Raw genomic sequence first — 19,453 nt, 5'->3', positions numbered from 1 at the left:
GGCTCTCCCCTTCTACCTTTATGTAGGTTCTGGAGATTGAACTTAGGTTATCTGGCTTGTGTGACAAATGCTATACTTACTGAACCACCTTGCTAGTCCCAGATCTGAGTTTTGATCCTAGTTCTAACCATAGATCTGCTTGCTAGCTAATGTGTTCCTGGTAAATCATTTTAGCTTTCTGTACCCCTCTTTCTTCATTGATGAAGTGGGGGCAATAATAGTTCTTACACATGACAGTGAATTGATGATTAAACCAGCCTATACATATGAGGTACTTCGTACCTGACATAGCTTCATTGTTCAGTAGAGGCTCCTGTTGTATTATTTTTTTTTGTAAGTTTATAAGATGTCTGTATCAAGCACTGTGCTAATCAATTCTACACATGGAACTGCATCATTCATACCAGACCATAGCTCATGAGAAATAGATGGTCATCATCCCATTTTACTTATAAAGAATATATAAATATACAACTCATGTTCCAATGGTGTAGTAGAGTCCTTGTCTAGCATACAAGCCCAGTCCCCTTGCCCCAAGTAAAAATCTATACCTCAAAAAAATGCCTTGGGCAAGGATACACGATTAGGGGTTGAATACAAGTGTGGGCTGAGTCTAGGGCAGTTCACAAATGATAACAGACCAGGCACTGGGCTTATAGGGTGTTTCTTCTCTTTCTTAAACTAGGAATAATGGGACTCAGTCTGGCTCCCGTTCTCTCTGCTGAGATTTCCTTCCTCCCAGTCTTTCTTTCTTTTTTTTTCTAGTGTCTCCAGAGCCCACCCTCCCTTCCTCTATCTCCTCTGGGATTATTTTCTGGAGAAACTCTCGAGACCAAGGGGTCTTTATCAGTTGCTGTTTGAAGTGTGGCAGCGGAGCAGTGCCGCAGAAACTTGGCGGAAGTTTCTCAGGCACACTTGGTTGGAAGTGCCCTGAGCCATCTAAAAGGACAAGTTGAGCTAATAGCCAATATTGTACTCCATGGTATTTACTGACCCCTTGGTAAAACACTGGGCTATTTACAGGATGCTATGAGACTACTTCTCATACCCACAATAGCATAGGCAGGTGAGAATGCTGCTTCTAATTCCCGTAATAGCCTAGCCAGATGAGAAGCACTCTTCCGTTTCTCAAGAAAACAGTAGCTCAAATGGCTTGACTCTTAGAGTCAGACATGTAAAATGCTAGAGTTTTTCTTCTCATAGCTTACTGGCTTAATATAATTAGTAGGACAAAGCTAATATGCATGAAATGCTGATAAGCAATACAAAATAGCATATTATGATGGGCTAAATTATGAGGGCTACATTACTTAAGATAGTCTCCCGGGAGGATATGACTCTAGCAGTACATATTTATTTACTTTAATTTGTACAATGTTTAGAGCCTCATGTCCACAAAGATGCGCAAGTTAATGACCATTGAGAATATCTCCTTTTTACTGCTATGGAAATGATAGTTCTGAGAAGTTGTCACTTGTTGACAGCAACAAAAGCTAGTAAGTGAGAGAGTTGGGATTCAAATCAAAGCAGTCCAATTACTGGGATAAATTATACTAGAAAATGAACAACAGTAAAGCAGAGTTGGAAAAGAACAGAGCTAGCTACAGAGTGTGGTTCAAGCAGGGAGATCAAGATATGGTGTGATACAGCTTATAAAGACTTTGAAAGTCCAATCCAGTTCATATTTGAAGCAGGACAGAGTAAGAAATGGAGATTTAGTGGTAGAGAATGCCACTCCTATTCTGTTCTTATTTAACCTGTTAGTATCTAAAAGCCATGGATGGAAATAGAACAAGAATATACTCTTTGGCAAGTGGACATAATACTTTAGACACACTGTTGAGGGCATGGACTAGAATTGAAAGGTAGTAGCAGTGGATTCTAGAAGGAGAATTGTGACTCTATAAGGGTAACAAAAAGGAGGAGAGAGGGAGGAAAGTAAGGGAAGGAGGGTAGATAGATGGAGGGGGCAAACAAGCCAATGATACCTCATAAAAGAATAGTTAAGAGAACAAATAGTGGGTTACATAATTGGGAAGATCAATGCTTACTAGTTTACGTTTTGGACTCAGGAGAAGCTCAGAAATCCTGGATATGGAAAGAAGGACCCAAAATAGCATAGGTTTCCTCTTTCATACTATAGTCTCAGTACTTAGAAGCATCAAACACAATAGATTTATACAGACCTAATAGTACACATTCCTCCAACTGGGAAATGCTTGGTAAGTCCTTTTTAACCACATGACTGCTGGGTGATAGTAGCAGCAGAGGTCTCCCAAAACCACAGCTTTGGGTATGATATTTCCAACCAAGCACAGGGCAAGTGCTTTCTGGGTCCTTCAGCCTTCTTGCTGTGTACTCAGTGTTCCATCACAGAACAATGTGATGATAAGGATGGGGCCTCGCCACAAATTCTAGCCACTACTGCTGATCTATAGTCCTGATGTTTGACAAGTAACTTTCTCTGCCCTTCTTTCTATATTTTTCATTGTCTGTGTCTGGCCTATTGTCACTCAGTCTTATGCTTCCAGCAAGGCCTGCTCCTCAGGACTACCTTTTTAGGCTTTGACCTTATGCTCTCTGAATCTTCAGAATTTTTGCATTTCCAGAGAGGCTACAATCCTCCCTCTTGACTCTGCATGCTATTGCTCATGGGAGGAAGAGAATTTATTTATCCCACTGGATATCAAGCTTTCTGACAACAGGAGTTTCTGTACCATCAGTGCCCAATATGGGCATATGAATAAATGAGTAAATAATCTATCATCTAAGCATCTCTTCACTATCTACTTAATTAGTATTTGTTTGTCCCACGGTGTCATTCATCTGTCTAGCATCCACTGTATATTTCTATAAGCTTTCTCACAGTGTCTTCCCTTCTGACATTTGTTTCTGTCTGTCATCGCTCCATGTCTGTTGCATCTGCCTGGCCCTTCTGTGCCTTCTCCCTATATTCTTCCTCCTGCTCTCTCATCTATATGTCTTCCTTCTCCTGATTCTATTCCCCCCAATCAGTCATCTCTTTATCTCCTAGTTCTACCACGTCCTGGGTTATCTTTCTGATATCTGATCATGTGAAGTGTGCCAGTTGACATGGATGGTCTTATATAAGAAAGCCAATGTAAGAGTTGCAGTTGTAGGCTTTAGCCCCAGACAGACCCTCTGGTTCTATTGGAGCCTTCACCTCAGACCTATTTCCAGTCATTTGCCCCTGGTATGCTAAACAGCCAATCTCTTCTGTCACCCTAGCCTATCACCACTTTGTTCTTTTTCTCCTCACAGGAGTTTGGAATCTTTGCCATGACTTTGCCTGCAGGTTCCTCATGTGTGCCTGTGTCCATCTTAACCTTCAGTCTCTAGGGCCATTTTATGATACTTTATTTCAATTGGTTCTGTCTCTTTCATGAATCAGCACACTCTCAGGGGTATACACTATATTTGACTCATGGCTATACCTCCATAACTACATGTATTTTAGAAGGCATATAGTAAACATACAATAAATACTTATAGAATTAATGAAAATTTGACTGGCTCAAGCATCTCAACCACTTACCTCCTTTTGTAGAGAAAAATGGGAAGATTAGTCATATTAATATTTTTCCCTCAAAGACAAGTGCAGGTAGGCTTGCTATTCATTGGTCAGCAGCTCTTATGTAGTTCACAAATATTATTGAGCATCTACTGTGTGTTTACCTATAACTGGAGAGTTTCTCTCCAGGTCCTGCCAAGCCCCTGCAGTCCCACAGCCCACTTATAAAATAATCACTCAGATGCTTATATTACTTATAAACTGTATGGCCTAATGGCTCAGGCTTCTTGCTATCTGTTCTTATATCTTAAATTAACCCATTTCTATTAATCTATTAATAAGTTGCCACATGGCTCATGGCTTACCGGTATCTTAACATCTGCTTCTCATTGTGGTGGCTGGCAGCATCTCTCTGCCTCAGCCTTCCACTTCCCAGAATTCTCCTCTCTCTTTGTCCCACCTATACTTTGTGTCTGGCTACTGGCCAATCAGCATTTTATTTATCAATCAATCATAGCAACATTTACCATTAATGTACATACTTGAATATGTTTTTGTTTGTTTGCTTTGTTTTTTCAAAACAGAGTTTCTCTGTGTAACAGTCCTGGCTGTCCTGGAACTCACTCTATAGACCAGGCTGGCCTCAAACTCACAGAGATCTGCCTGGCTCTGCCTCCCAAGTACTGGGATTAAAGGCGCGTACCACCATCGCCCAGTGATACTTGGATATGCTTATGAACTAAACATTTCCATTGAAGCTGGCATTTTATGTCTCCAGGAATCATCCATTGGATGAAGGAAATTTGAGTGGGGGAACTAAAGAGGACACTTAGATGTCTCCATTAACTCCTTGGAAGATAATCTAGCTCATTGAATGGAAGGAGGGGTTAGGGACGGAAGTCACTTGGGAAGTGATTTCAGCACTGACTTCCTGGCTCTTTCTTGCTGTAGGAGAAACATCCCTGTCAGTAGACCGCACTCATGGCATGTGGCCAAGCTATTGGAGGGGTGCCCTGAAGCGGCCACCAACATGCATTTCCCTTCTGAAGCTTTCAGCTTGTCTTGGCATTCTGGTTGCAACACAAGGTAAGTCTGGAGGATGGACAGCCTCAAGGTAGGCTGGAGGTTGGACAGCCTGATCACTCTCCTCCTCTCATCATCTGCTGGTTGTTTTAGAGCTGAAATGGTATAACAGAAAAATAGCATGGCTATCTAGAGTCATATAATTATATGACTAACAGGCCAGCACCATGACTTTGAGTCTGCATCTTTATTTCTTGATAGTGTTTCCTTGAGGTGCCTCTTTTGAATCACAAAAATAACCACTCTGCCCTGATTCTCATCCTATTTCACTAGTATTCTTTCTCTGATTCTTTTCTTGATTCCTGTGGGAGGTGGTCTTCTCTATCTATAGTCACTCACTAGGAATCTCCTCTAGCGTTCATTGGTTCTATCACAGAGCAGAAATCTCCAAAGCAGGGACCTCCCCAAGTCACAGGGTCTAGCTCAATGCAAGGAGCTTGGTATTGTTCATTTTTATTGAAATAACTATTCAAGCAACAAACCATTTGTTGTTTGTTTTTTTTTTCTTTCTCCACAGTCAGAAAGCTAGCCAAAGTGTAGTCCTCGGCTATATTGTCCCTTCAATAATCAGATCCCCACTCTAAGAGTGGATTTTTGGATTTTTGTTGTGGGGCTCAAGGAGGCTAAGGGGTGACTTTTCCCTAATTTGTTTTTGTTTTTGCTTTGGTATTGGAAGCCAGGGACTCATGGCAGAGGCAGTTTTGTTCTAGAAGAATATACAGAAATATGTTCTAGATCTGGCTTGTGTGTGTGTGTGTGTGTATGTGTGTGTGTGTGTGTGTGTGTGTGTGTGTGTGTGTGTGTGTGTGTGTGTGTTCTAGCAGAAAGGTGAATAGCAGATTCCCTTGTCAACAAGAAATGAATGTATTACTAGCTCAAAACCAAGTGGGCATGCAATGAGCAAGAATAAGGGGAGACTGCTCTGGAGGTTTCATGAGCTGTTGTTACAGCTCAGCTGTGGCTTGCTTTCTGAGCTGTGGCCTTTCTGAGAGCAACCTGCAGCCTCTGAGATTCTAGTCAAAGAGAGTTAATGGCATGCATTTCTTGGCTCAGTCTGGCTATGTGTTTGGGAAATGGTACTTAACATTCAAAATTACGTCTCAGCCTTGGTCTTCCTGGAGTGCTTTTGCTGTTGGTAGATAAGGGAAGTATGGGTGAGCAAAGCCCACTCATAGATCATTCCTAGCAGTAGAAAGGACATTGATAACAATGACAACTGAGAGCAGCTACTGCCGTGTAGTAAGCCCTTGGTAGATGCCTGGGCTCTGACAAGGGCTCTTTGTGTCTTATCTGATTTCATCTACACAGCAACACTAGCAGAGAGTTTACTATTTTTTTTCTCAATTGAAAGTGTTATCAGAGAGGAGCTAAGAGTTTAGATTGAGAAAGTCCTAGGTTCCAATTGCAGTTCAACTTCATCAGCTTGCTGAAATAGTCAGTTTGCTTTACTTCATGAGTTATAAAATGAAGAAAATCATCTTATTTGGGCTTCAAATGGAAGACTGTAAAAGGCCTCAGTAAATAATCAAAATTTTTCTTATCAAGAAGAATAGTAGGTTCTGAGGATGTAGCCCAATTAACAGAGCCCTTCCCTAGCATGTTCCAAGCCCTCAGTCCTATCACCAGCACTACAAATAAAGTAATATGGAATTTCCAGAATAAAAGAACATTTAAACTCCCTGACTGTGCCACTAGTTAGAGTTTGTAAAAATTGTCTTCTCAAAGTCACTTCCCTCTGTGGAACTTGTTTCATTGACACTAGTGGCTTTCAAAAGTGTGATGAGGCCCAGTGGCCTGTTATAACAAGCCCGCCATGTGATTGGGATGCACACTCAGGGTTAAGAATCCCTGGTTTATGAAATGGTCTGGCTGAAGTCAAATCAGTCCCATAGGTCTCCTCTCTGATGTTAATGTTTTCCACTGTCTCTCCTGGTAGAGAACCATACACTAACCCAACAATGACTACTCAGAAGCAACTTCAGACTCACTGTTAGCAGTGACATAGTGCGTGGTCCCCATGGCACTCCCCATTCTTTGGGGTGTTTGCTCATCGTTCCTCTGTATGAAATCCTGTCTCTCTTTTGTCATGTTTCTGTGGCATCCCTGCATCAGTCTTCTTTCCCTGTCCTCTCCCTTTGCCTCATTCTCCCTTTCCTCCCTTTCGTTTGTAACATGGGTGGCTCTGGCCAAAGTAGGAACAGTGCTAGATTGCTTAGCTAACTTATGCATGTCCCTTGTGTTTTACAGTGACGTGTGTGTGCAGTGGTGTCCCCTCTCCCGGCACTGCAGTACTGAGAAAAGCAGCTCGATTGGCAGCATGGAGAGCCTGGAACAGCCAGGCCAAGCTACCTACGAGGGCCACCTCTTACCTATTGACCAGAACATGTACCCCAGCCAGCGTGACTCAGCCTACAGCTCCTTCTCAGCTAGCTCAAATGCCTCAGACTGTGCCCTTTCCCTTAGACCAGAGGAACCACCCTCCACAGACTGTGTCATGCCAGGCCCAGGGCCAACTAAAGCCACTGATGGCCGACCTAATGTATCGGAGACCTCAGGAAGTAGCCACAGTACCAGTGGGGGCCATGTGACCTCCACTTCCCAGGAATCGTCCTGCCCAGAGGAGAGCCAGCACTCAGGACCTGCCAAGATGGTTCAAGGTCCGCCAGAGCCTCCAGTGAGGCGGGACAGCCTTCAGGCCTCCAGAGCCCAAATCCTCAATGGAGAGCAGCGCCGTGCATCTGAACCTGTGGACTCCTTGCAACAGAAGGAGAAACAAGGCTTAGAGACAGTGCTGCCTACCAGGAGCCCTAACCAGTTCTGCTGCATTAGTGGGCAAGACCAAGTGACAGGTGAGGGCCACCAGAACTGTGAGCTCAGCCAGCCTTCTGAATCCAGTCAGGAGGACTCTGAGCATCTACTGAGAGATGGCTCCTCCAAAGCTCTTGATTCCCCAAAAACCTATGACAAGGGTCCCAGCAGAGAGTTCAGCCTGCTCAAGGAGGCTCCAGCAGATTTGGCTGGCACTGTGCCCTTTGGTGCCATTCCACACCTCCGAGGAACCACAGAGCATCGCCATAGTGCTCCTGAACAGCTCTTGGCGTCCCACCTGCAGCAGGTGCGCCTTGATTCCAGAGGCAGCAAGGGGATGGAGTTGCCAGCTGGGCAGGATGGGCACCAGTGGACTGTGTCCCCTTTGCATAACAACCCTAAGGGTAAGAAAAGTCCCGTGGGAGACCCTCAGGAGCAGCCTGGCAAAGAAAGGAAGACCAGGCCCATAGATGAAAAGCTGATGGGTTCAGTACACCAGAGCCAAAGTGGTGCCCCACTTGGAGAGGTTGATGGACACCCACCAGAACGAACTTACTCAGACCCAAACAGAGCAAGCAGAACAGGCAGTGACTTGGCTAGCCAGCAGCCCTCTGCCGCTTGCTCCTCTATTCAACAAGCCAGAGAGTTCTTTTCAACGTCTAAAGTTACTGGTCACATGGAAGCAACTGAAGAAGGTGACAGTGAGCCCAAAGAATGTGGCCAATTGGGTGGTAGAAGAAGTGGAGGCCCCCGGGGCCGCTCCATCCAAAACCGGCGCAAGAGTGAGAGGTTTGCTACCAATCTTCGCAATGAAATTCAGAGGAGGAAAGCCCAGCTCCAGAAAAGTAAGGGACCATTGTCACAATTGTGTGACACGAAGGAGCCAGTGCAAGAGACACAAGAGTCTCCAGAAAGCCCTCCACCTTCTGCTTCTAACTCTGCTCTTCCGTCTTCATACAAAAAAGTCCCTAGCCCGGGAGACAAGCCCTTCAACAAAAGCATGATTCTCAGGGCTAGGTCTTCAGAATGCCTCAGCCAAGCCTCTGAGAGCTCCAAAGCTAGGGTAGGCTTAGAGGGAAGGATAAGCCCTGGCCAGAGGTCTGGCCAGTCTTCTTTGGGCCTGAACACCTGGTGGAAGGCATCTGATTCATCCTCTTTAGACACTGACAAAGCAAATGCTCCCCAGGGGGGCTGTGGAGGTCAATGGAGATGGTCGCCTGAATATAGGCCACAGCCACTATCCACAGACGGTCCTTCCAGCCCAGATGACAACAAGGAATTGAAGCCATCTGCTGCTCAAGCTGGGGAGGAAGCCATCCTCTTGCCATTTGAAGACAGAAGAAAGTTCTTTGAAGAGAGCAGTAAATCTTTGTCTACATCTCATTTGCCAGGCTTAACCACTCATAGCAATAAGCCTTTTCCCCAAAGACTTAAACCTATAGACCAGAACTTCCAGTCAGTGAGCTATAGAGAATTGAGATGCCATCCCCTGGACCAATCGTATCATTCCACAGAGCAGCCATACCATGCTGCAGACCAGTCATATCATTCCATGTCACCACTTCAGTCAGAAACTCCCACTTACCCAGAATGCTTTGCTAACAAAGGCCTAGAAAATTCCCTGTGCTGTAAGCCCCTGCATTGTGGGGATTTTGATTACCACAGGACCTGTTCCTATTCCTGCAATGTTCAGGGAACTGTAATGCATGATCCTTGCATTTATTGTTCTGGAGAAATCTGCCCTGCATTGCTAAAGAGAAATTTGTTGCCAAACTGCCTCAACTGCAGGTGCCACCACCACCAATGCATTCGGTGTACAGCTTGCTATCATAATCCTCAGCATAGTGCCCTTGAGGACAGCAGCCTGGCACCCAGCAATGCTTGGAAATCCAGGAAGGCAGCAGCAATACAGGTGAGGACTTGGTTTGTGGGTGAGTGAAATTCATCATTCGAAAGGATAATTCCAATTCATTACAATGATGCAGCCCCCTCTCTACACTCAGCCATCAGAATTGCAATATACCTGTGCAGCTGTAGAGGTTGGGGAAAGCAATTTTTGCTCCTTAAAATGAACAGAACTGGAATTTGTTCTAACTTTAAAATTAGTATCTGAATGACCTTAAGCAAACCATGAACCAATTATAATTTCAAGTTACATAATTTTTAAAGGAAAAATATATTCACTTATAAAACAGCTAGCACTAATAAAAATTCAAAGATAGGCTCCACATAAAAGATAGAACATGTACCATTTGTCTTCTTGAGTCTGACTTATTTTGCTTGATGTAATATTTTTTTTAGTTCTACCCATTTTTCTGTAAATTTCATGATTTATTCTTGTCTTTATGACTAAATAAATTATATTATGTATAGTTTCCAAAGGGCTCTAAGTCTTATCACAGATATACTTGCACACCCATGGTTATCACTGTAGTACTTACATCAGTTAAGGAATAGAACCAGCCTAGATGTCCATCAACAGATGAATGGATAACATGGCTCTTCTGTTGGAAAAAAGGTGGAGAACAGTGTTTGCCAGTATGTATTCACACAGAAGTTGAAGGGAACATGGCATGGAAGTACATTAAGTAGCTTGCTATGGATTAGATTTACATGAGTATATTCATCAACAATCAACAAATGTACATTAATATTTATACATGTCACAGGAAACACATTTTGCCTAAAATAGTATAAGCAAATGATAAACTTTAACATGCATACTGAAGTATTCTTGCAGTATATTCATGTATACAAATTATTTTACCTTTCCCACGTATGCATCTTACACATATCTTGGTTTATATATGCCTAAGATTCCAATAGGCTTTGAAGCTACAGAAAACAATATTGTTTTCTGAATATTAAGTTAAAATACTTTGTTACTTGTACATATAAATACAGTTGAATTTTGTATATTGGCTTCATATCCTATAGCCTTGCAGAACTCACTGATGAATTCTAGTACCTATTAGGTAGGTTATAGAAAATATTGCACATAGGAGGTCACATCATCTGGGAATAGAAGGAATTTTGTATGTTTTTTCATGTTCTGCATGCTCTTTCCTGGGGAAGCGAGCCTAACTGCTTTTCCTGGGCTCTGCAGTACAGTGTTCAGAAGGAATGCTGAGACCAGCACTGTTGCTCTGTTTTCCCTGCTTCCCTGTGAAGTCTGGTGGCTACAGTCTTGTAGTAATTATTGTTCTGTACTTGGCCTTCAGCTGGTTGAGAAATGCCCTTTTAGTCTTAGCTTCACAGGAGCTCTTTTTTTAAAAAAAAATTAAGAATGGATTTTGGGTTCTTTCAAATGTTTTCCTATTTCTATTAAGATGCCTACACTTTTAATTTTTGTTTAAATTTATAGTGGGTTATAATGATTGGATTTTAAAATAAGTATCCACCTAGCATTTCCATGATAAACCCCACTTGGTCATAATGTAGTAACATTTTTTTTTTTTTACGCTGCTAGATCTGATTTATTAGCATTTTGTTAAGGCCCTTTGAACCTACATTTATTGCAGATTTTAGCCTGTATTATAAAATCTATTTGTTTTTTAAACTTGGTAATGCTAGCTAAATGAGGTGGGAAGAAGTTCCCGCTCTTCTATTCTCAGGAAGAATTTGTACAACAGTGTTGTTATTTCTTCTTTAAACATGTGATAAAATTTATCACTAAGTAATTTGGGCCTGAATTGTCCTTGTGAGAATGTTTGAACCTGCACATTAATTTCCCTAATAGAAACAGAGTTATTGAGATTATCTGTTTCTTCTTGAGTGAGCTTTGGTAGCTTGTGGCTTTTAAGGAATTACTCTACGTTATCTAAGTGTTTACATTTATGCAGATAAAATTGTTGGGACCTACTTTAAAGGGCATCTGAGAATTTAAGATGTACTGGTTGACGAATAGAGGAGTAAACAGGTACATGATAAGGTGAATACAGCAAAAATGTTAATTGTAGCATCTAGATAGGATACATGGGTGTTTACTGTAAACTGCTTTCCTCCTTTTGATATGTTTGAAAATATTCCCAATGTTGAAAAAAGAGAAAAGGAAATATAGATAATGCCTGAAAGGCATTGAAGCTGAAACTAGACTAACTGGGTTTAAATTCCTTCCCCAGAATTTAGAGTGCCTAATCTTGCCCATCTAAAAAATGAAGGCAATAACAGCACTGCTTCATAAGTTGGATTAGATGGCGAGCATGTGCAAGGCCTTTAGAACAGTGACTGCCAGACAGTAATCATCTTATAAGTAAGCTATTTTAAGATGAAGGGAAATTTGGCTTAGCTTGAGAATCTTGGCTGAAAGAAGTACTCATAAGCAAGTAATAGGGAAAGGGGGTTGAAGGTGAGTGGAAAGAGGGGAGAGGATGACAACAGGGGTGTCATCTCAGGACCAGCACCTCCGCAAGAGAAGGAAGTTCAATTGACAGCAGCAGCTGCCTGTAGCAATATAGGCAAGCCGTGCCTATGTCCTACCTCTCCTTTTATACTTGGAGGAGGGACACATTGGGCTCCTAATGGCTGTTAGACTGGCCAAGCACATCTGCTTAGACACTAGGTTTTCAGGTATGTGGATGGCTATGTAATGTAGGAACGTGCCGTTTCTACCCTTCTCACGGGAATCCTGTATTCTTGACCCTGTGAGACATACAGCATGGGTTTAAACACTCTAGCTCTGGCGACTAAGGTGGTTGCTGTGGTTACTATCTGAAGAAAGGCTGAGAGCCTGCTCTTTCTGCCATGAAGAAGGCTGGAGAGCTAACTAGCTCTGATTCAGTGATCTCTAGAGAATTGAAATCAGCATATACTTATATCACACATATTTTAGGCCAATTCATTTTACATACTCTCCAGATGATTTCACTTAGCACTTACATGAGACAGCTAAGGAACCTGAGTCTCAGAGAGATCACCCAGCTCATAAGGTGCAGAGCCAGGATTTGAACAACATGAAAATAACTTGTATGGGGCTGTCCACTAGATTCTGGGTGCTTTAGATGTATCAATGCATTGAATTTTCTAGCAATCAAGAAATAGGTACCCTTGTCATGAATATGCTACCACATAGCATGTACCATACATTTATGGTATATGTATATAAACTATATATATATATATATATATATATGCATGTATAGCATGTAGTATCAATGTAAACATAAGCACATATATTTAGCACATGTATGTTTATCATGTATAGCATATATGTGTGTATGTATGTATAACATAGCAGAGTTAAAGGGGAGTGTGGGCCATCCACTTGGTGAAGGGCAGATATGGAACCTGAAGCTCTGCTTTTAGCTGCAGAGGCTGTGTTCTGAAGTATGTGCTACCCGCCTCTCCAAAAGTAGATTGCAAAGCCTAGGCCTTCTCCCATGTAGCAAACAGGATGGCTTCTGGCACTATCACTTTCGCCAAAACAGCAAGTCCTACTATAATCTTCAACTGCTCTACCTATTGTGAGTATTGCTTCTTTGGTTCAAAGAACAGAGACCAGTTTCCAGATTACTAAGCGGCTCAGGCAAAAAGTAAAGTAATACTGAGACTCTCGAAAGGTCAGTGGGTGGAGGGCTTTGTCTGGTTTACCCACTGCCATTCTCTAAGCACCTCCACAGGACGAGACAGAACATGGACAGGAAATCCTGGCTCGTGCTCTGGCTGAACACATTATGGTGCCTTTGTGGGCAGTGACATCTCACAAACATGTCAAGGCAGACAGAGTCTGAAGTACAAATTGTTAGAATTGCTCAGATGTCCCTCAAACAAAGACTGCTGTCTGGTTTTGTGAAAGCTGGAATCAGAAATACTCCCCACCTTTTTCATACTAACATCCACATGAAGTGTTCTGTGAGGCAGAGTCTGTGTCGTTCAGGCTGCTCTTGTACACTCAAGCAGTCTTCCTGCGACAGACTCACAAGTGCTATGACTACAGAGCCTTCTATAGACCGTGCACTGTCCGGGCATTCTCTGCACATCTCCTTTGATCCTCACTGACTATCTTTATTTGCCAAATAGCAAACTGAGGTTCAAAGTGGTGACAGCATGTCCCTCACATAGGACAGATAATAAATGTCTTAGCCAGTATAACTGACACCAAAAAACCTATAACATTCTGCTTCACCAGGTGTTTGACCCCAAAAGAGAGGCCTGCTGGGGCTAAGGCAATAAACCTTGGAAAAGGCTAATAATAGCAGTGTTGGAGCAAAATGAATTTAGAAGATCAGTGTGGCTTAGGAAAAAAAAATGCCTTCTCTTGGGCTAAGCTCTGAGTCTCCAGGTGGTGGGTGCTAAATGCAAAACCAGGAGGAATCTGAAAAGCAAACATGCATTCAGGTTCTGGCTCTAGTAAGAAGAAAGGGAAATTTTTACAAATGGCATGTGTGGCTGAGCAGTTCAGGAAAATACATCCACGGGAGACAATCTACTTCTATAATGTGTGAACGAACGACGGCACCCAACACTCGATCTCCCTGAGATGAGCTCATGTCAGCCCTTGTCTGAAGAAGTGGGCAGAGGATGAGGGTAGCTGACCTCTCTGTTCCACCTTTTCCAGCCCTAGGAGAGGGATTCTGCCCTCAAACCCCCTCGAGGTCAGTGCTTCCAAGAAGATTCCTTCAAAATTGGGAGCAGCAGCAGGAGAAGTGAACAGGTTCACCCAGTAGGACAAAGCAGAAGCCCTCCAACCCGCAGTGCAATCAGGAGCTAGAGCAAACAGCAGACATGCTAAACTGGTTTGGGGCGTGGTTTGGGAGGGGAGCGGAGCAAGAGGGAAATTCAACATTCTTAGCCCACAGTGTCCAGGTCCCTGAGTGCTTTCTGGGTATCTGCATGACTGCAGTAGCTCAGCAGGCTTCCCCAAAGAAAGGCAGCCTTCCAAGTGTACGTTTCTGTAGCCAATCTGGGAGAGTCCATGTTACCAGCCAAGGTACCTACCTGGCCAGGCTGCTATTTTTGAACCTATCTGGATACTTGGCTGTTCAAAGTTCCCTAACTTACCAGAATTTTCCTTTGCAGGAATTTCCTGGGGACAAGTGGAAGGCTATAACAGGCAACAGGAAAACTAGCCATTCGGGGAGGTAAGTGACTGCTCAGGCAGTTGGGGTGCTTTTGTGCTTCTGAGGCTTCTTTCGGAACTGCGATGGCTTTGGGTTTGCTTGTCTTTGACAAAACTGGTCTGCTTTTCACACAAGGACTTGTTGCCATACATATAATCCAATGTGCTGCCTACACCACCATCTGAATACAGACCCGGTGGATTGTGAGGGCATTTTAGAATAGTCAGCAGTGTTGTGAACTCTTGTCTGTCTGAGGCAGCCCTGTCTAGGTGTACCCAAGGACATAGAGAATGAGACTATGCTGAAATGAGGGGGAAGGGCATACACCGTGCCTGCCTTCCCAGTGACCACAAGCCGTTGGAGTCAACAGAGAGGAGGGATGTTCTCTTTGTCCAAGATTGTTGGAAGTGCCTACTTCTTGGGTTCTGCCACCACACTTTTAGTAGGACTGGTTGAGAACTTATGGGTCATGAGAACAGATTATGCTGCTCATAGGTTACAACTGCTGGAGAAAGACACATACAGCTTGGAAAAAAAACTGCTTTGCTCAGAGTGGAACATCTAACTCCTGTAATTGTGGATCACAGCCATGTTCCCTAGAGATGGTGGTGGCTCTAGGTGAATCAGAGGTATGGATAGTCACTTTCTTCTGGAATGCTCTTGCCTCGTCAGATCTTTTTTGTACAACATTTTGATATGCTCTGTCAGCCAGGTTTTTCTTAGGCCAAATAGTAAAAGAGGGTTCTCGGTAATTTTGAGTCTTATTAGCATCTCCAGAATAAAGCAGAAGATAGAAAAGGCGGCTCCAAGCTGTGACTCTGCTCTCCAAGTGAAGGCACTAACACGGTCTGCTGGCCCTTAAATAGTCCAGAATTCTTTTAGGTGGTCTGTATTATGCTCCATCATTTTTATTCAAATACAATTAGGTCATTTCACCTTTCCCTTTCTTCCCTCCAGCTTCCCCATGCCCTCCACTCATTCTGTCTCAAATTTATGGCCTATTTTTCTTGGATTATTATTGACACACCCACATACGTACACATAAATATATAAATGCAACCTACTGAGTCCATTTAGTGTTGCTTGCATGTATATGATTTTAGGCATGACTGTTTGGTATTGGATAACCAATTAGGGGTTCCTCCCTGGGGAACACCGATTAGAAGCTTCTTTGATGAGGGAAAGAGCTACAGTTACCTGTGATGGCAACCAACAGCTGTCTCATTGGACTTAAGGTCAACTCAACAAGAGGAAAATCATACCAGAAACCTAGTCAACTACCCAGTTGTGGATCTTAGAGGAAAACCTACTAAAGCCTACCACTTAGAGGAAAAGCCGCTCTGTTTGACTGACATAATTCCTAACTGCATTCTCAATACTAGCCCCATGATTTGATAGCATAATTGGGAATTATTTTGGCTTTTTTTTATTCCAAAGTCTGGGGAAATTACTCATTTTCCCCTGCCATGGGAAAGGGGATGATGCCCAATATTTATGAGTCAGCTATAATTCAGTCACTGGGATGGATCATTTACTCTCCATAATAGTTCTCAAGCTGCCTAGTTTATAGATGAGGTCCAGGGAAGTTATCTAGTTTCACTCAGGTCACAGATAGCAAATGCTCATGTCAGCTTTCAGACAGTCTGATCCCAGAGTTCCTTCCCTTACCCCCATTTCACCGGCTTCAATTTGGGTCCATAAATGACAGCCTGCAAATAGATCCCTCAACATAGTGTTTCAGGGGTCTAAGTCTCAAGCAGAGATTCTACAGGATTCCGTGGCTAGACTTTTTAAGAGGTGTTTATCATCTGCTTGCCAAAAGAGAAAATAGAACCTGTTCACCACGACATGGTTGAAAGGACACAAAAACAATAATGCTAACATTTTCCTGGTTTTTTTTCCTTTCTTTTTATTTTCTTCACACTGGGGAAGGAATCTATGGTCTTGTGCACACTAAGCAAGTGTTTCACCATAGAGCAGTGAATACCCCGAGGCAGTAAATAACTCAGTTACATGTTGTAGGCACCATGGAAGACATTTTTCGAAGTCTTTATTTCTCACTGTGAGGTTGTAGAGTAGGTATAATCAGTGTAGGCGTAGTTCCTTCTACGTTTAATACAGAGAGGCAATGGAGGTACACCCAAACACATTCATTTGCCTGAAGCCCCTCAGCTGGTAATTAGCCCCAAGTAGTCTTGCTTCAGAAACAGTATTTTACAGCTCACCAGTCTCCAAAATGCTTCTCCTACTCACTCATCAGTGAGTCTTAGGAAAAGCTTAGCATGTGCACTGCCATTTGCTTAGCACTGTGGGAGATACTAGTAAGAGAGCAGCGAGAAACGGTGTCTGCCCACAGCTTGAGCAGAAAATAGTAGCCCACACAGAGTTCAGCAGCAGTAATACTATATTACTACTTGCAAAACAACCTGTATGCTATGCGTTTAGTTGCACTACTTAGGGCAGAACTTCCTAACAATTCCAGCAGGCAGGCATTAGACCAGGGTGTTGAATCTCAGAGTTGAGTGTGCAACAGAAACATCTGGAGAGCTTGTTCAAACATGAAAGCCCACTGGAATCTGCCCCTTAAAATGGAATTTTATAGGTGTGAAGTAGGGCTTAAAATCGACGTTTCCAACTGGCTCCTTGGATGATGCTGGCACTGCCAGTCCTGGGACCACACGTTGAGAACTGCTAACTCAGATAAAGGATGTGAGAGTCAGAGAGGGTGAGTTCTCCACTCAAGGTCTCATAGCTGCTAAGGGGACCAGCTCAGCTTTGAAGCCAGCTTTTTCCTACAAAAGTGTCTAAAAGAACATGCAGCTTAAACAAGAAAGCCCTGAAACAAGGCCCCACTACATGATAAGTATTTATTGTGTTTTGGATCAGTTCATGGAAGGAAAAGAAAACTGGAGGCTGAAAGTGGGAGGAGCGGAGACCAAGTGAGGTGTCCTATTACTAAAAAAAGCCTTGGAGTTAATACTGCCCAAGTTGAAATCCATATTCATGTGCTTCCTCCTTCTTCCTCTCTCCCCTTCACTGACTCTTCCTTCTTATCTCTTATCTCCATCACTATCTTTATCTCTTCCTATTTGTAAGATAGGATAAGAGCAACAACATCAAATATTTATGAGAAACCGTTCCAAACACAGCTTAACACTAGAAATGTTAGTTGTGATACTGAGAAGGAGAAGTCATGGCTCATGCTCAGCAGTAAGAGCAGAGAAGTATAACTAATGGAGCTTTAGACCAGGATGGGTAGGCCCGGAGAACTAGAATGGATGATGAACATGAGAGTGAATCATGTTCACCTGTCATCAGTGAGTACCAAGTTCCAGTTAGACAGCAGCATGAAGCTCTGATGTGTGGCCTGTGATGTGGTGACTACAGATAGCAGTGATGAACTGTATGTACACTTGAAAAGGCCATAAGGGGATTTTGAACATTTTGCCATAAAGAAACGATAAATATTTGAAAGAGAGGTATTTACCCTGATTTAATCATTATTCATTGTATACATGTATCAATCAATACCTGATACCCCACTAATAAGTACCACTTTAGAATTATATATAATATATATATAAATACATATATACATATATCAATTAAAAATAAATTCAGATGGGGTATAAATGAGGAGAATGGGGCTTGAAAAAGATGGCTAAAATTCATTATATAAATGAAGTTTTCAAACAAAAATTCAAAAAAAATTGACAGGTAAGTGACTTGATAAATGTGGCATTTTAGGCAACTTGGCAGTATTTGAAATCTAGATGAGTTGGAGGGTAACCAAGTGCGGCAGTCATCCAGAAGTTACAATGTGTGTTTGGACTAGGCTGTGGAGGTGCAATTGAAATACAGTATAAAAGATAAATATGTGTGATCTTTTGGGAGAAAAAATAATTGTTTATTATGGAAACAATATTACAGAAAATTAAGCACAAGAAAAAATAGCCTTGTCTCTACCACCTTATTGCTCCAATTTCCTGTTTGCTTTCTCTATAGGTGTGGAGATTATTTCTGGCATGGTTATAATAACTATGCAAATGAGCTTTTGTATCCTGATACACTAAGCATTATTTGATAAATAATTTTTATTCAAGCCTCCTCAGTAATTATAATCTTAATGGCTATATAATATTTCATCTGTTTATTGTATACTAATTTGTTTAATCAATCTTAAATTGTTGAATAATCAGGGTGTTTTCAATGTCTTACTATTATAAAAAATTATCTAGAACAGTTTGAATATCTATAGATTTTTTTTCTCATTTTAAATTATCTCATTAAAGCAATTACCTGAAACAATTATTAAAGAAACTACTATCTGGAGTTTGGATTACTAGTTCACAGTATATGAACATTTTTATGATCCTTCACAGATTTAAAAAATGACTTTCCTTAGGGGGCATTTTACATTACCACCTGCAATATACTAGAACAGTTCTTTGCACCAAATTTTGCCATAATTGAAAATTTTCTTTTTCTGACATAACAGTTATACCTGTTAATTTGCTTACCTTGATCATCCTAGTTTGAATATTTTTCATGTGTTTATTCACTGTCATTATTGCTTCTCATGTGAATGTTCAGATTATTTGCTAAAAACTATAAAGTATCTTTTGAAGGACAAGTAGAGAAAACTGTTTCTAGAGCTTTGGAACACAGGAGATAATTAAAACTAGCTGAGCCCTGGTGACCTGGGAAGTCACTGACATAGATGGGACAGTCTCTGTCAGTAGAAAGGGAGCCGGTTTAGAGAAGATGGTACCTTACAACTAGTATGTATTAGAGGTGAAGGTAATGAGGTCTACAAGCAGATTATTCAGAGGATGCTTGCCAAACACTCAGACAGGGAAAAATGAGAAGAAAGTGGTAAAGCAGGATCAAGTGGCCAAAGTGCTAGAAGAAAAATGTCTCAGTGTACTGCCATCATGGAAGACAGCATTAATGGCTTTGACAGTTTGCAATC

At 42.1% G+C, this 19,453-nt stretch overlaps 1 protein-coding gene across 5 annotated transcripts in view; it reads left to right on the top strand.

Moving 5' to 3' along the window:
* Shroom4 (shroom family member 4) overlaps positions 1-19,453 on the top strand; it is a 205,864-nt gene that overhangs the window by 148,828 nt on the left and 37,583 nt on the right. For all 5 annotated transcript variants that reach the window (XM_076561852.1, XM_006995406.4, XM_076561850.1 and 2 more), the window contains 3 exons: positions 4,484-4,618; positions 6,863-9,335; positions 14,441-14,502. In XM_076561852.1, the coding sequence (XP_076417967.1) occupies positions 4,484-4,618; positions 6,863-9,335; positions 14,441-14,502 (2,670 nt within the window). The remainder of the gene's footprint in view (positions 1-4,483; positions 4,619-6,862; positions 9,336-14,440; positions 14,503-19,453) is intronic.

The sequence above is a fragment of the Peromyscus maniculatus genome, chromosome X (assembly GCF_049852395.1).
Source record: "Peromyscus maniculatus bairdii isolate BWxNUB_F1_BW_parent chromosome X, HU_Pman_BW_mat_3.1, whole genome shotgun sequence".
NCBI lineage: Eukaryota > Metazoa > Chordata > Mammalia > Rodentia > Cricetidae > Peromyscus > Peromyscus maniculatus.
Note: the sequence above shows the minus strand (reverse complement) of the source record. Positions and strands in the feature narration are given on the sequence as shown.